General features: G+C 31.1%; 2 protein-coding genes across 5 annotated transcripts; one reads left to right on the forward strand and one right to left on the reverse strand.

Annotated features, from left to right (window-relative positions):
• The first annotated feature begins 9,559 nt into the window (after positions 1–9,559).
• Positions 9,560–11,395, forward strand: LOC120141675 (scarecrow-like protein 15). Of its 2 annotated transcripts, XM_039156471.1 has the most exons (2): positions 9,560–9,713; positions 9,744–11,395. In XM_039156471.1, the coding sequence occupies exons 1-2, from the start codon at positions 9,651–9,653 to the stop codon at positions 11,334–11,336; spliced, it is 1,656 nt and encodes a 551-aa protein (XP_039012402.1). In that variant the 5' UTR covers positions 9,560–9,650; the 3' UTR covers positions 11,337–11,395. The 2 variants fall into 2 exon arrangements, with proteins under 2 accessions (XP_039012402.1, XP_039012401.1); XM_039156470.1 differs by having other exon boundaries at positions 9,560–11,395.
• A 721-nt stretch (positions 11,396–12,116) lies between these two features.
• Positions 12,117–16,252, reverse strand: LOC120141724 (G-box-binding factor 1-like). Of its 3 annotated transcripts, none has more exons than XM_039156519.1 (12): positions 16,070–16,252; positions 14,703–14,843; positions 14,532–14,579; positions 14,311–14,400; positions 14,122–14,211; positions 13,849–14,006; positions 13,685–13,739; positions 13,537–13,585; positions 13,081–13,280; positions 12,801–12,878; positions 12,581–12,706; positions 12,117–12,448 (listed from the first exon to the last, which is right to left on the reverse strand). In XM_039156519.1, exons 2-12 carry the CDS (start codon positions 14,763–14,765, stop codon positions 12,377–12,379), a joined length of 1,029 nt encoding a protein of 342 aa, XP_039012450.1. In that variant the 5' UTR covers positions 14,766–14,843; positions 16,070–16,252; the 3' UTR covers positions 12,117–12,376. The 3 variants fall into 3 exon arrangements, with proteins under 3 accessions (XP_039012450.1, XP_039012449.1, XP_039012448.1); XM_039156518.1 differs by having other exon boundaries at positions 15,942–16,252; XM_039156517.1 differs by having other exon boundaries at positions 14,703–14,864; positions 15,942–16,252.
• Positions 16,253–18,172: the final 1,920 nt, after the last annotated feature.

Consider the following 18,172-nt stretch of genomic DNA (forward strand, 5'->3'; position numbering starts at 1 on the left):
TTCAGTTTTTATTCTGCTATATTTGCTTCAATAATAATACTATTTTTTTTTTGTTTCGTTTCTCAACTATCATTTATCTAACAATTCCTGTTGAATAGTTTGTTATCAAGCGGACGACACTTCAAAGATTTCTCGTGAAAGTCTCTTCAGGTACAAGAGACAAAATCACAAGAATAAGATCAAACATAGATACTTCGAGAACATAATACTGAAGTTGTTAAGGGTCACAACCAACATCATAGCATATTATAGTTTGTGGACTTCTCCTGAAGATCTCTTCAGGTACAGGAGTAAAAAATCTCGTATTAAAAGCATACATAGTCATCTTGAAACACACTATTATGCATTTTAAGAGATCCACGACTGATTGTATGACGAGTAACATTGTACAAATTTTCCCTAAACGAATTAAAAATATCCCTCAACAAACAAGTAGTGCACCTTCTTGATGATCACAATGCAACCACTAGCCCTCTGTCGCTCGTCCGTGCGATCACAAGTCTGAGGGAATACAATTGATAACTGATACTCGTTGGGTTCCACGTGAGGAGAACCAAGCTGCCGACAAATGAACCAAGTCTGCTCTATCACATCACTTCCAATTGGTGATCCACGATACTCCACCTGCAGACCTGAAAAGTATCTTAGCTAGAGATCTATCGGCAAGCTATCTTCGTAGTAGTTAGTTTATAACCTAATTATCTAGGCTTCTTTGAATTAAAAAAAATACCACGACAAATATAAATATGTGTACTGAAATTCATATATTTTAAATTAATAACGTGTGTTAAAAATTTATAAAATTTACCAATAATCATTTGGTTTAATAGGATGAGGCATTAGATCCCTTCGAATCTTGGTGTTTGTGATTGATGTAAATTGAGTTGGAAAAATCGATATTTTCTCAACAATATTCGATCTAGATTAGTCAATCAATAGATTAGAAATCTGATGCTTATAAAAAATATAAAATTTATTTAATATTTTAAATAAGGTTATAACAAGAAAAGGATAATATTAATATTATAGCAATATACACTAGTATTGTTGTATCATCTTTATATATCCTTTGTAAAATTGATCTTCACCTATCAAGATCTTTAGAGATTTTTTCTGCAGTAGAAGGCATGAGAAAACATATTTTAGAGATAGGATGTCAAACGTTTAACATCTCTTGAAAAGTGGCGACCTCTTGACTTGATCTCTAGCATGCATACATGATTTACTGTAACCAAAATTTATTACGAGTCGTAATTATTGGATATGTCAATCTACGAGTAGTCATCATAACCGAAGTCTTACACCAACACTAAAAGTCACTATAAAAATCTTAACCAAGACCGAGAAAAAGATCTAACACATTCGTCTTCGTTTTTCTTCCTATTCTTCCTCGTGAAAATAAAGAATCTCAACACCGATCAATTGCCGTCTAACTTCCGACTATAATTCTTTATCCAAATCAAAAGAAATAAATTGCCTACTGCCACCATAACACTTTATTCTCATAAAGTATAATATTAATTATCATGAATGCATTAAAATATTAATAGACGGAGATGGAGTAACGTGAAAACAATCCTTTGCTTGATTTTATTCTACAAAATTTCTAGTAAAAGTATCCATGATTAAGCACACAAAGATGTAATTCTTTAAAACAATCATAAATAAATGAATTAATTAATTAATCTCCATATACAGCTTGGGGAGGTACACTAGAAAGTGCTTTTTTAATTTAAAGGCTTTTGTACACTTTGCCTTTGCCTTTACTTTTCAAAATAATCATGTTTAACTTTATTATTTCCATTTAGTAATGTTATTATCAAAATTAATATTTAGTAATGTTATTTCATATATTATATTAAGCAAATTATTAAATCTTATTAAAATAATTATTAATTTATTTAGTACAAAATACTAATCGCCTTATTGTTTTTTAAAATAATAATTTAAGTAATAATCCAAACAAGTAGGAAGCACACCCTTGTTATCGGAATCTTTGTTCATGAAAAAATGGAGGAATAGTTAACAATTGATATCAACATATATATAAACAAATGGCTAATTAATAATAGCATTGAAATCACTAACAACCGGTTATTTAGTGGAATGAGATATTAGATATTTTTGATAAAGTTAGGAGTTCGAATCCCAACATTTACAAATGGAGTAAGCTAGGTTGAAACTTGGGAAGGTTGCTCCCATAATGAGTCTTTACAAAATTCGATCTAGAATATCTGAACTAATCGATCAATACTACTTTAATAATAATAATCATCATAATAATAATAATAATAATAATAATAATAATAGCATTGAATCCCATCCCATGCATTCACACATATACAACCATCCAAATTTAATACTACTTTATATTATAATGAAAAGAAAGGTTAAAGTTTTAAAACAAGAGTAAAGTATATAAATGGTCACTGAACTTTTTAGATACTTGCATTTAGGTCCCTCAACTTTTAAAACTTGCAATACAGTCACCAAACATTTAGTTCATTTGCAATATGGTCCCCGACATAATGTTCGTTTCACTACTGTTAGGGTAAATTATATAAATGGTCACTGAATTTTTTCGGCGCTTGCATTTAGGTCCCCCAACTTTTAAAAATTGCAACACAGTCATCAATTACATTTTAAACCCCAAAATCCAAAATACTTCAATTATATTCTAAACCTCAAATTCTAAAATACTTCAATTACATACACAACCCCAAATTCATAATCCATTCTCAAAATATGCCATACAAACTGAACTTGAAGCATCAACCTTAAACCCGCAAAACATAACCGTTTTGAAAAAAAAATTAATCAACTATAAGTGAACAATAAGTGATTACGTTGGGTATAGGGTTTATGGTTATGTTGGACCTAAATACTCAATTAAGTTTATAAAATAGTTTACTCGATTTTTTTTTGATTTGAGATTATAAAATTTAAATCAAGTCGAATTGAATTGAATTTTTGAGCTTTTGTTTAAATTTAATTATAAATATTTATCATATTATAATATTACTTGATTCTAATTCAGTTCAGTTTATAAAATAGTTGACTCGAAATTTTTTTTATTTGAGTTTATAAAATTTAAATCAAGTCTAATTGAATTGAATTGAATTTTCGAGTTTCTATTTAAATTTAATTATAAATATTTATAATACTATAATATTATTTGATTCTAATTTAAATAGTTTTTTAACCATATACAATACATATATTTCTTCATATTTTTTTCCATATGTGATATACATATATCAAACAGAGTCAAGGGACTTGACTCAAACTTAAAAATTAATCCACTAATTACTAAAAATTTTGAGATATTCGAGTTGTATTTTACAACTCGATTTTAACTTGAAATCTTTTTAAGTTGAGTTTATGAAATTACAACTCAAAGTCAATTTGTATAAAAACAATTTAATCAATTCAAGTCGAAATATAATTTTTTTTGAATCGAATTGAGTATTGTTCACTTATAGTTGGTTAAATCTAACTTTTAAATCCTAAACCCAACATAATCACTTATTGTTATAAACCCAAAATGAACTAAGGGGTTGTTTATTTGGCTCTGAATGCTGAACCATTCAACATTTAGCGCGTTTGTTTCTCACCTCTGAATGATTCAGTGCTGATTGATTCAGCAAAACAGTGTTGAATGATTCAGCACAGAAATACATTTTGAATGATTCAGAGTCATTATCAAACAACATGTCACATTCAGAGCTAATTCATACAGAGCCTCTGAATCATTTAGCATTTGAATAATTCAGCGCTTAATCATTATGAAGTGAACAAACAGTCCCTAAATGTTATTGATTATATTGGGTTAATTGGTGGGGAAATGTAGTATTTAGGGTTATATTTTGAGGGTTTAGGGTTGATGCTTCAAGTTTAGTTTGTTATGGTAGATTTTGAGAATGAATTATGAATTTAGGGTTGGGCATGCAATTGAAGTATTTTTGGAATTTGAGATTTAGAATATAATTGAAGTATTTTGGAATTTGGGGTTTAGAATGTAATTGATGATTTTGTTGCAAGTTTTAAACGTAGGGATGACCTAAATGCAAGCGCCTGAAAAGTTCAGTGACCATTTATATAATTTACCCTAACGGCAGTGAAACGATCATTACCTCGGGGATCATATTGCAAACGAACTAAATATTTGGTGACTGTATTGCAAGTTTTAAAAGTTAGGGGATCTAAATACAAATATCTGAAAAGTTCAGTGACTATTTATATACTTTACCCTTAAAACAATTGAAAAAAGAACCCTAGGGACCCACATAAGCTTGATTAGGAAATAAGTACTACATCACAAAAACATTATTATATTCAATATGTGCAATTCTCAACTAAGTTTATATGTATTTATTTTTAAACACTTCTAATGTGATAAATTGTGTAAGTCAATGTTATATATAATTTATAACCATTTATAAATTAAGGGGAAGTTTGATTCATGGGAAATAATCTTTTTCAAAATTATATACCTACATTGGTTTAAGAACATTCACTCTTGGGGTAATGAAATATTCTCTATGATAACAATTATAGGTCTTTTTCTAAAAATGTCACTCTCCCTTTTTTTTAAGTATTAGACAAATTATTCTCCTTAGGATAATAATTTAGTTAAATATTAATATTTATAATATTATGTTTTTATTATTTATATAATAAATATAGAATACACCATATTCAAGTCTCTTAGGTTTATTTTAGTTTAGTTTAGTCCTTAATTTTTTTATTTAATTCTAAATTGATCCCTATTTATTTCTAAAATTTATAATTTAGTCCATTATTTATTATTATTTTTAATTTAATTTATTTTATTATTATACATTTTATTTACACTTTCTAAGTAAATAATTTTAATTTTATTCATATTAAAAAACATGATGTGTGACATTTTTAATTAAATATTTTGTACATTCGATAAAATTTAATTAAATAAAAATAAATAAAAATATTATATTATTATAAAAAATTCTTTACATTAATTAAATAAATAAAACTAAATAAATAAACTCATATCTATCTCTATTAGAGCATGTCATGTGATATTTTTTTTATAGTTCTTTGTATTACAAGTATGAAACCAGAATACTAACATTATAGGTGGAATATGTTGAGTGGGAAGGGTCGTTCTCATAACAAGTCTCTGGAGTATTCGATTTGAATTAATCAATTCATAGATCGAATATTTTTTGTTATACCAAAAAATAAGAATTAAAATTCTAAATTTGTAAGAATATGATAAATATCAAATTAAGTATATTCATATAGCCGAACTAGTAAAATTAGCTAGCTTTTAATTTCATATGCATATAAATCATCACTACACTTGTCATACATTTTTATCTCATACATGTATGCATATTACACACGTTTTCATTATTATACATTCATATCAACATTTATACAAAATATTCTTACTTGAATGGTCGAGACTTAAGAATTTTGCACCTGAACATAGTTAGAAAATATTGTTATTCATTTCAATCAGTTGTACATATATCTAATCATATTTCGAATAATTAGAAGGGATATTTGTAAGCCTAGTACATCATATAATAAGGTAGCATATAAAAACACACCAACATTACCTTTAAGTTTCTAAATTCGTAAGCTATGGCCTTATATTAAAGGAGTATAAAAAGATATTATTATATTTTTGATTGAAAATATATTCAGCAAATAACAATAGACTCAAGCTGACAAGAGACCGTTGAAGATTTTACCGATAAAATTGTTTAAATTTTTTAATACTTTTTTAAATATTTTTTAACTTTTTTATTTTAATAATTTATCTTTTTATAGTTTGTGATATTTTTTTTAATTTTTTAATATTATTTTTATTATTTTTAATTTTTTATATTTTTATTTATTTTTATTTTTTAATATTTTAAATTTAAATAATTTTTAATATTTTTAATATTTTTAAAATAAAATGAGCACTCAACTTTTTAAAAAACCAATTAGATCTCTTTGTTATATTATCATCTATAGGGAAATATCATATTAATATTTTGAATCGTCATATTAACATCATAGACTGTTATGTTAATATCGTATATTGTCATATCCATAATGTAAATCATTATAAAAATACCATAAGGATTAATGGCACTTTTCTCTAATAAAAAGTTATATTGTTTTTTTTCTTCCATTTAAGAATTATATTAAATATAAAATAAATTTAAAGATCATGTTAATTAAGGAAAAAAAAGTCAAAGGCTCCATATACCGTTAAATAAAATACAAAAGACAAGGCGCAAAAGCATTATATCGTGTTTGTACTTGGCACGTAAAGGGTCGGGTGGAAATTCATCAAGGGTAAACTACAAGTTTAATACCTAAACTATCAATTTGTTTCATTTTAATACCTAAATTTTTATTTGATTCAAAATCATACGTAACATTTACCGTTAAAAACGTAATGGAATGATTGCACGTAATATTTTTATAGGTAAATTACATCATTTATCACTTAACTATTTTTTCACTCCTATTTTGATCATTAAAGTTTAAAAATTTTCAATTTAACTACTCAACTTTCAAATTGCTCATTTTTTAACCACACTAATTATTTATTAATAATTTTTGTGACATAATTTTTTTATAATTATTTTATTAATATATAATTAAAATAAAATTGAAAGTTAGAGTGATTAAATTTAGAGTAATTTAAAAATTAAATAATTAAATTAAAAAAATAAACTTCAATGACCAAAATATGAGAGAGAAGATAATTGAATGATGGATAATATAATTTACCCATAAAAATATGTCATGTAATATAATAGTTACACTAAATTTGGAATGGACAAAACCAAACGAAAAGTAAATGTTAAATATAATTTCCATAGTTTAAGTACGGAATGGTTTAGTTTACCGACATATCAATCAAATGGAAAACACACAGTCATCGATCGGAACATATTCCCTTCACTCTCACCGCCAAAAGGCTAAAGCTGTCCGACGTGGGCGTGCTTTCTACGCGCTATTCCACAACAAAAACTACCACCAAGTAGTATGTCAGGGTTTGGACTTGGACCTTTTCATTTTTGGTAAAATTCATGCATATCCGACAAGAATGCCGTCTCGTGGGGTCCAATCACGTCACACACGTCCATTTGCATGGCATGGGTCCCTTATTTAAAAGAGAAGACATGACTTGGCTTGTCAACAACTATTCCATGAGCTTTTTTCTTTTAAAGAATTTTTTTCAACGGAGCGATGGCCGACGCCGCCGCTGCGCTTATTACCTAATATGAACGCTCTATTTCTATTCTTTATTTATATGTTTTCTTAAATAATTTGATTTGATTTTTCCTCCTGGGGAAGTGCCCTTGCCTCAACTTTTTCTTCTATGATGAGATCACTTGTCGTTCTTTCGAAGTCGTTTGGTTCTCGAGAAAATCGGTGGAGATTCTATGCTGAATATCTTAACTTCTTGCGACTCGCAGATTTGGTTGATTGAACTAAGACATGTTGATTAAGAAGTCAATGAAGGCTTTTAGTCACCACAAAGCCGAAAAGTTATTTACTAGAGAATTATTCATGTATAATTTCAAGTTTAAACAACTTATTCGTATTCTAAACTAAGAATTTTAAAATTTTATTGAGAATTCACACAGTTGTTGGTTAACGTTTACTTGTTTGATTCATTGTTCAGAAAATGATACTTTTAACTAATATAAAAACCATTCTTCTTCGTAAACATTACGAATAGAATTAAATAATATTATAGTATTAATATTTTGTATGTTCGACTTTTTTCAATGACAACGATTTTAAACTCAATATATATATAATATTATTTCATAATAAATAAGGGCAGATGAAAGATTAAGGCCCTATACAATTTATTAAAATGGGATTATTAATTTAAGATCAGAAAGAGATATAATTTTTTTTTAAAATTACCTAATGCAAAAATAATTTTATATTATCTTCTTGTGCAACAAGAAAATAACTTACAAATATGAAATTGATATGATTTAGAAGACCTTTTTAAATTAATGACATGACGTTGGGAATTAAGATCTTTATATAATCGATCGCATTATGTTAATTCAGAATAATCACTGAATATAGATAATATATCAAGAGTCAAACCTTAAATCTCATGTTACTTCTTATTTCAGTCATTGTACAAGTTAACTAAACTAATATTTTTTTTTAAATTCTATAAAATCTTTTTTCTACACGGCAATAATTACGAACACAATTATAATCAAACTCAAGTCGAAATAAATCTAAAGTTGGATCATAATAAATGTGAAGAAAATTAGTATAAAACCCTTAAATAAAACAGTTAAATCGATAACATTTTCTTTTTCTTTTACTATATATATTCAGAAGTAAAAGATAGATGAATTTATAAGTCAATCATGAAGGGATGAGACCCATAAAAAGTGGCCTCTCTCAACCCTCAAAATTACTTTATGACAGTGTACTCCCCTTTCTTAGGTGATATATGTGAACGGGGGTGGATGTGCTTGTCTTTGCTCCCTATTTTACTACTTTTGTGTTTGTGGGGGCAAAATAAAAGAAAAATAAACCTTAATCCCTTTGTTTTTAATTTGTTTGTGATGTTAAATTTCAATTTGTTTGGACGTATTATGTTATGATATTGTAGTTTTTAATCCCTTTGTTTTCCCATGAGAGCAGGTTCGGTCGCATGTCTATTTATACAATAATTTTAAAAAAACATATTAGGGTTTTATCTGTTTTGTGGTCGAGTTCGTTTTCCTAGGAATTTTAACTTATTGCAACTTCGTAAGCAAATTAAATTCTTGCTTAAATAATATAATTCATCATCTAAAACTCAATACTTAATTCATTAATTAATATTATATAAGTGGATGTTTGATATGACCTTTCATTAATTATTACACAAGTGGATAATTGGTATTTATATAGGTAGCATCAATTTACGTTGGCATGTAATTAATTAATTTTTATGTGTTTATTGAATTCACGAAAGATTTATATATTATGTTACTTGAGCATACCTTTATATCTGTGCTGAATCTAAGAAAATAAATAGTGAGGTATGGTTTCAACTAATAAAAACCATTCATTTATTATTATCTCTTTAATATCATTAATTCATTGATAATTAATTTTTAAATAATTATCATTTTATATATATACGAAAAATCAAATAATTAATCAAATCAAATAAATATAAAACCATATAAAGATTCTATGAAAACAGTAACAGAAAAGACTAATGTAGATGGAGCCTTTTTGTTTTACTTTGACATATATAAAAAATAATGGATCTTGAAAAGAAACAACAACAAAAGAAAATACATGGGTGGGAATCCTACAACAAAAGAAAATACAAGGGTGGGAATCCTACAACAAAAGAAAAACATTGTAAGAAAGCAAAAGCTTGAGTGAGAAGCATCAAAGTTGATGAAAAGGAAAGGTCTGGTATTGTCTCCAGCATGCATATATGCCATCCTCATCCATGCTTCCACCGATACCCCCCATGCAAATATAAAAGGTCTGCAATTTTAACCTCTAAAATCCCCCCTGCCTCCAATCTTCTACTTTCAAACCCTAATTCCACATTAATCCCCAAATCCAAGCAAACAAAAGAGACCCTTTCTTCGTTTTTTTCCTTTTCAAAAGCTATGAGAGTCCCGGTTTCTTCTCCACAAAGCAACCATTGTCGAAGCCCTAAACCTAACAACAATAAAACTGGTGCTACTACTACTACTAATAACAATACAGCTAGGAACACAAGTTTCCATGGGGTTAACAGTGTGTCAAACTCATGCCATGAGCCAACTTCAGTTCTCGATCTTCGTCGAAGTCCGAATCCGGCACCAGAAAAGTCGATATCTAATCCATCCGATGTTTCTAATTGTATCGTGGTATCCGATCCTCCACCTCATCACCGTCATACGCCTCTTGAGTGGGACGAGCATGTGCTACGAAACATGGATTGGGATTCCATCATGAAAGATTTGGGATTAGATGACGAATCAGTACCGTCTATCAAAACTATTCCTCCTCAAGCTATTACTCCTTCCTGCGAGAATCATATCCAGAACCTCCCCGAGTTCACCTCCTGCGACTCGACTCATCACTCCGAGTTTAACAACCTTTATGATTTTTATTCGGGTTTGAATCAAAACACATCTCTTCAAAGTAATTTTACTGGTGGTACTACCTACCTTGATATGTCTAATAGTTGTGGTTTTCATAATACCGGCAACTTCAATTTGGGGTTTGATTTTATAGAAGAGCTGGTAAGAGCCGCGGATTGTTTCGACACCCACGAATTGCAACTGGCGCAGGTGATATTGGCGCGGCTCAGTCAGCGGCTACGATCTCAGTCCGGGAAGCCGTTACAGAGAGCCGCTTTTTACTTCAAGGAAGCTCTCCAGTGTCTGCTCTCCGGGTCAACTCGGTCGACTCGTTTGTCTTCGTGGAATGAAATCGTTCAAACCATCGAAGCCTACAAGGCCTTCTCTGGGATCAACCCTATTCCCATGTTCAGTCAATTCACGACCAATCAAGCTCTCCTGGAAGCCCTGGATGGATCGGCACCGTTGATTCACATAATTGATTTCGACATCGGATTGGGTGGCCAATACGCTTCTTTGATGAGAGAAATGGCCGAAATAAACGACCACTCTTGTAAGTTCATTCGTATAACTGCGGTGGTTCCCGAGGAATATGCAATTGAGACAAGGCTTATTAAAGACAACCTTGTTCAGTTTGCTCAAGACCTTAAGCTAAGGTTCCAGATTGAGTTCGTTCTCCTTCGGACATTCGAAATGTTGTCGTTTAAGGCTTTTAAGTTCATCGACGGGGAGAAAACGGCGATCCTTTTGTCTCCGTCTATATTCCGATGTCTCACCTTAGACGTGACAGCGTTCTTGAGTGATCTCCGGAGGGTTAACCCGAGCATCGTAGTGTTTGTAGACAGTGAAGTGTGGATGGAGTCTGGGACGACGTCGTTTAGAAAGAATTTCGTTAACAGTTTGGAGTTCTATGCAATGATGTTCGAGTCATTGGATGCGGCGGTGGCTAACGGGGAATGGGTAAGGAAGATTGAGACGTTGTTGTTACGGCCGAGGATATTGGCGGCAGTGGAGAGGGCGGCGAGGAGTACGGCGCCTACGTGGAGGGAGAGGTTTCGAGGGGCAGGGATGAGGGCGGTGCATTTGAGTCAGTTGGCAGAGTTTCAAGCGGAGTGTTTGTTAGGGAGGGTGCAGGTTCGGGGATTCCACGTGGCGAAAAGACAGACTGAGTTGGTGCTTTGCTGGTACGAGAGCGCCTTGGTTGCCACGTCAGCATGGAGGTGTTAGATATGAAATTAGTCTAGCGGGATTTAGAATTTTAGTATTTTGCATGGATTTTTCTATTTTGGGTAATTAAAATTCGGTTCTAGTAAATTAATTATCGCAAGTAAAAGAGCTGGGAGATTGGAGAGTACCTTTAGGCCTGCCTAGTTCCTTCTTATCATATAACATAATAAGATTTGGGTGTTCCATTTCCATATAATGCTTGTACCAGTAGCTCATGTATCCAAAGGCTAAATTCTGTTCATTTTTTCCTTTGCCTTTTTCATTATTGGTATTTGTTTTATTTGCTAAATCATATTGGAAATTCGAAATAATATTTTTTATAATATATATTTTAAAATATATAATTCTTAATTACTGCATTCAACACTTAAAAATAAAATATATATATTTACACTGATCATATACATATATACTAGTAAAAAGGTTCATCTTGTTTAGACATGCGATACAATGATTCAATGTAGTAATAAGTTAATAATACACTAATGCGGATGAGTAAAATTCAACTCAAATCACAAAATTAATTTTTTCAACTTGATTCAAATTAATTTTGAATCGCAATTTTATAAATTTGACTCAACTCTACTAAAAAATTCAATAAAATGAGACTATCAATTCAACTTGAATTTTTTTACTCGAATTGATCCAGGGCTCCCTTACTTGTAATAGCATATATTATTAAATATTTAGAAATTTGATGAGGTTTAAAAACCCCATCCAACATATTTATCTAAATATTAACAGTTGAGGTATGTGGATTGGTTCTTTAAAGAAACGCAATAAAATCAAACCTTGTATTCCATATAAAAGTGAAAATATTCTGAATCAATCCCCAATTCTTTCGCTCCTAATAAACTACAAACAATACCAACTATTTGAAAGCTAGTTAAAACTGTTTTCTGTTTGTAAAAATAGACATTACAGTTATAACGGGTTAAGGGTATAGATTAGTAACTAAACCGAATCCATGGTGAAAATAATGTTCCAGGATGCCGAGAAACTACTGCATTGGCTGCCTGTTACCTGTTCTAGGTTTCCTATTAATGCTTCCCTTCGTCGCCTTGCTCAAGATTAGTTACCGCATCAGGTCCACATATCCGTGTCAGCTCATCCTGTTATAGAAGTAGCCAAACATATTTATCGATAATGCACTTGAGAATTTGCGACAGGGAAGAGGTGATCTCAACACATTATTAATAGACTATCGTTGAATGAAGAATAGCAAGAGCAAAGCTGTTCTATACCTTAATAGAACTATTTTCTGATGTAAGCTTCTCACATTCAACAGAAAGCTTCTTTAGTTCCTCTCTCAGATTATGGTTTTCGTTCGCCAAGCTCTCCACTTTGGCTTGTAGCTCTTCACACTCGGTCTACGGAAACACGATACAAGCTATAGGTGTTAGGCTCCGAATACGGAGATAAGTTCTAGAGCCATTTGGTAGACAAACAGATATAACCAGGTACCTGCTTGCGTAATCTTGATCTTCTAGCAGACTCCCGATTAGATTGCTTCCTCTTCTGTCTTTTCATCTCACGTTCATCCTGGAAGAACATTAGGCCTTATGTCATATCCAAAATGTTTAGCTGATTGAAAGGATGCAAAAGGGAGCAAAGAAAGTTGAACCTTAAAGGACTAAGGTGAATTTTAACAACTCCGGTGCAGAATATTGGATCAGAAACGGAGAAAATAGTAATATGAACATGTAAAATAAGAAGAAAAAAAATAGCCTCAACATGCTCATACTTGAATCCACCGTTCAGGCATCACAACTCCAGCAGGAACTGCAGCCACAGCACCAGACGAGTTAGGTCTCATTTTCGCAGCTCCTGTGGCTGCAGGGGATCCACTCCATAGGCCCATCCCTATATTCAGGTTGGTTGCAGGCGTTGGGACTATTGGTTTTCCAGGAACTACGGCCCCAGTTTTGTTACTCTGTGCGCTCGCTGTAATAAGGGTGATTTGTAAGTAGTAAACTATTACGGTATAAAAAATCCTCCCTAAGTTCATCACAGAGAAACACACTTCGCAACTTTTTTTTTTTTTTTAATTTTGGTTTTCAAATTTCATTAACTTAGTCCCTCACTTCCTCACTCCCCGTCACAAGTAAGTTTGTGTGTCTGAAACGATTTTTCAAAGTAATCTGAAGCTTTTTTTTCCCTACAAATAAAAGCAGAAATATGATAAGGAAGCATAATATACCATCTGCAAGCATCTGGTTAAAGCTTCCCTTTTTACCAGTAGCAAGTTCCTAAAGGGGAAAAAAGGAGACATATTCATTAGAAAAGACAATTCATAATATTAACATGCTATGTTAAGAAAATGCTTATAATGATATCTGCGCACATACTTTGTTATTATTCTCACCACTTCCATCTGATGTACCCTCACTACCACTTTCACAGCTGTTAAGAAAATGCTTAGAATTAGAAAAGACATGGCAGAAAAAATGGAGAAACTTTTTAACCAAAACCCATGTTACGAATGAATGTAAAAATCAAAAGCCTAGTGCACCTTTGAGAGCCACAGTCGTTTCCAGAGCCAGAAGCTCCCTTTGCACTTTCTGCAGCCTTGCTTCCTGAAGTTCCCTTCAACTTTTCGGAGGCATTTTGATCCTTCCCATTAGCATCCTTCCCTTCATGGTCAGTATTATTCTGTGCAACACTTGGAGCCTTATACAAAAAAATTGCCAAGAGGAAGGACATTTAATTTATAAATGAAAACCAAAAGGAATATAAACAGCAAAAAGTGACAAACAGAGAAAGAAAGAAAGAAGAGAAATATTACCGGGATCATATGAGGATGTGCATAGACTCCCCCAGGAGGATACATAGCTGGGTATGGAACAGGAGTGCCATATGGAGGCATTAAAGGATGCTAAAAGATCATCAAAAGAAAAAGAAAGTAAGAACATTGTTCAAATATAAAGAAAAATAACACATTGGTGTACAATGGAGATTTCAAAAGCCGTATCACCTGGCCTCCCCACATATATGGATGCGGAGTTGGTGAAGCAACAGCTGAGGCAAAGAAGGGAGGTGGGGCAGCTCCAGCACCATAATAGGCCTGAACAAGAAGTTGGATTGTAAGATTGAATAATCACTTACATGACAACATTTTTTAGGATTCTATAAACAAGATCAACAGTTAAAAGCACTAAATAAAACACCAGGATTTATGTACTAAAGTATACAAACCTGCACCGGGCATGACCAATCAGGATATGAAGGTATTGTAGGCATTTCCTATAAGTCCAACGAAAAAATATCAGTAAAACTCATCAATGCGTTAGTGATGAGAAGGCTAGAATGAAATGGGCGAATTGTTTGTTCTTCCCAATTGATGGGATGGAGACAACAATGACAGACCTGCATTGAGGCAGTAGGTTTGGAAGAAGGCTTGGCAGGTGAGCTCTCCTCTTCCGTTCCCATAATTACTTTTGTAAACCTCTGAATTTCAGCAAAACTAGAATGAAATCCGTAAATCCTCAAAGATCTTTATGAAGCACCCTAGAAGGTGATACAAGTAACCTTATCCGTCAGAAATAAAATAATGAGAAAAATATCAACCAATGAAGCTAATGAGGAGGAAAAGGCAACTACAGCTCAGAATTCATGATATGCAGAAGCAGATAAATGTGACCACTTCAGAGTATTCACAAGGTTTTTATGTTATACGAGCCAAAACACGATTCATGGAACATAAATCTATGCAAATTTCAGTATCAGCAAATTATCATGAAACATCTTCAAAATAGAAAGATAATGATCCAGCTGCAGACAAGACCATCCCAAAAATATTGTATACACTATACATCATATACCAGCCACGGAATACTTAATAACCATCAAAAGAGCTAAATTTAGAAATAAACTCGTTTAATATCAAGATCTTCAATTATTTTGATCTTCCATAAACCTAGCTTAAAATATAAAACATTCATCCTTGTTCAAACAAGTGAAAGCATCATGATTGTAATTGATTTTATTAATGCGGAAAACAAAGCAGAGCTGGAACATAAGGCAACAATCCTTATGTAAACAAACAACCTTAAAATAGAAAGTAATTCTTCAATTCACCTAATTACCTTTCCAAAAACAAAACACAATCTTCCGCCTAATTTCTTGCTATAAAAGGGTCAACTTAGCAAATAATAGAAGGGTAAACCCCCACAACAAAATTTACAGTGTCTGATTTAAATAGCCCAGAGTTAAAGCCAGTAAACGTTTAGCCCTCTTATTCTTCACTATAGATTATAATTTAAAAAAAATCACTAAGGTTGGCCAAAAAATAGACATCTTACAGCTGGAATCTATAAATCTCCTTTCCGGCATATTAGAGAAAAAAGATCATAAATGAAACAATTATCAATAAATTGCTAAATAATTACTTTTTTTCTACAAAGATAAAGAGCTAATCTTGAATATCAAGGCTAAACCGACACAGATGCTCAATAGCCATAACACAAACAAAGGTCAAATAATTAACTAAAATTAAGGGGAAAATAAAATAAAATTTCAAAAGTAAAACTAAGAAGGAAAAAGGAAAGACACGTTTTCCTGGGGTTGAAGAAGGAAGTGATATGGAAGTCTAATCGGAACACTTACAAAAACAAACAATTAAGAGAGATAAATATTCGTTTTTGCTTTCTTCTTCCACTTCCCTTATCCGACGGCTGAGAATTAAGGATGAAACAAACAACCGCCGCACGGGAATTTGAAGTACGACGAGTTACCTTGCTGTTATTGTTGTCTTAAAAAGAGAGAGAATGAGGGGACAATAATCCGGTGTGGTCGGGTGCGTAGGTGGCGCGGAAATAGTGAGCTCAGGGAAGGAAAGGGAGAGAGAGAGAGAGGTTAGGGTTTTGCAGGTGACACGTGCGAAGGAAGACAGGTGGGATATGTTGGAGTGGATTAGGTTTTATGACATAGCATCCAACTGGATGACTGATTATTCATCATTAAATTAAAGAAGCAAAAAAAGGAGATCTCGTTTCACACGACACCGTTTCTGGATGTCCTTTTCTGGGTTTTGACGCTTTGTTCTGCGCCTTTTTGGTTGTGGGCTTCTGTGGCTTCCACGTCACTCAAATATTACCCATTTGGTTTTTTATGTGTAAATGCAAGCCTCCCAGTAATTGAGCCCTTAATCTCATTCTGATTGACAAATTACACTGCTTTATGGTTGAGAAAGAATTAAGTTTACACATAAGAACAAAAATAATGTATATATTACAAATTATTAGCTTATTAACTTTTTTCTTAAAGATATAAAATGCCAGAGATAATTGGAATACAATATAAGATAAAGTACAAGAATAACTTTGAGTTTATTATATTTTAATAATCTAATTTTTAATAAATATTTTAATGTTTAATTTTTTAATTTATTTTTCAATCAATTACTATTAAATAACTAATGAAATTTGTTTTAATTGATATAATAATATATTTAATTTTATTTTTTTTATAAATTTTATTGAATTAATTTTATCTTCAAATAAATTAATAAATATGATCATCTGAAAAGACTTATCTGATCAAAGTTCCAGTAACTGTCATTAACCATCGCCAACACAGCCTCCCATTGCCACCACCATAACTCTCGGTCTTCAGCCCTCGATACAAGATCCTTCTTAGTCACCCTTTTAATCAGAATCAATAAATTTTACAAAATTTTAAGTTGCATCAATAACTCAGTGGTTATTATATTAATATCATAGGAATAATATCAATGGTTTTATTATATATTGATTTTTATCATAAAATAATTGATTTCCACACACATCAACAAAATTGTTATGATATTAACATTATGAGACATGTATCATTGTTGGAACTACATAAACAAAACTTTTTACCTGTTAATGATTTGTGTGTAAATTATACATTCGTTACATGGATGGACCGAAAGGCGCGAGTGGAGACAGTCGCTTCTTAAAAATTTAAAATTATTATATATTTAATTTTTTTTTAATTTTTATTAAAAATATATTTTCATCATCTGAAGTTTTATAAGTTTAATACTCTTAAATTTTTAAAATTCATCTTTTAACATAAAATTATATATTCATCGTTGATTATGAGGTGAAACACGAGTATACAAAGACAAAAAATAATACTAGCTTGTAAAGTAGCAATCGAAAAAGAAGCGCAAATGATTTTTATAAACTTGGCGAGTTCTTCGTACACTACTTTTCTATTTAAATTATGATTCTACTACCAATAAGCTCATCCTTTCATCAATGAAAAGACGAAAATGTGTATGGGATAACTTTCAGGGAGGATTAATTTGTTGTTAAAATATATATATGGTCATTGAAATTGTATAATCCTTATATTATACCTTGATATAGTAGTATTGCAAAGAATATATTGAGATAGATATATAAAACAATATGTCATTTATGATATTTTTTTTCTTTATTATGTTGTTTAAAAACTCCTTAACATAATTTTTTTTGTCACACCCTAATTTTTTGCTAGAATTTATTTCAGTAATTTGGAGATTTAATCATCAAATAGTAAAATTTAAAATAAAATGAAGAAAAATAAGTAAAATAATAGACAAGATTTAGAAGCTCTGAACCCGTGTACTTTTGAAAGTGAAGGGATGTCATGCCTTAGCCATTTAGACTAGGGAACTATTCAATATTTTATTTTGAAATTTTTCCTCTTAAAATATTCCTTAAGGCTCCTGTAGACACTCATTTTTGTCCGAAGTTATTTTGTTATATATATTTATATACGTATATGATAATATAGTTTGTGAAAATGTTTTTGACAAAATATAATATATAATTTTCAGAAAATAATTTTTGAAAATTTATATATTATAT

Source organism: Hibiscus syriacus, unplaced genomic scaffold, assembly GCF_006381635.1.
Source record: "Hibiscus syriacus cultivar Baekdansim isolate YM2019G1 unplaced genomic scaffold, ASM638163v2 tig00110813_pilon, whole genome shotgun sequence".
Classification (NCBI taxonomy): domain Eukaryota; kingdom Viridiplantae; phylum Streptophyta; class Magnoliopsida; order Malvales; family Malvaceae; genus Hibiscus; species Hibiscus syriacus.

Bases quoted from the DNA above. Each gene is read 5' to 3' on its own strand.
- LOC120141675 (XM_039156470.1), top strand. From the start codon at position 9,651: ATGAGAGTCCCGGTTTCTTCTCCACAAAGCAACCATTGTCGAAGCCCT.
- LOC120141724 (XM_039156519.1), bottom strand. From the start codon at position 14,765: ATGGGAACGGAAGAGGAGAGCTCACCTGCCAAGCCTTCTTCCAAACCT. The intron at 13,586-13,684 runs GTATGTGCGCAG...TTTCCCCTTTAG, and splicing joins GTGGTGAGAATAATAACAAA to GAACTTGCTACTGGTAAAAA. The intron at 12,449-12,580 runs GTATAGAACAGC...CTTCTATAACAG, and splicing joins CAGAAAATAGTTCTATTAAG to GATGAGCTGACACGGATATG.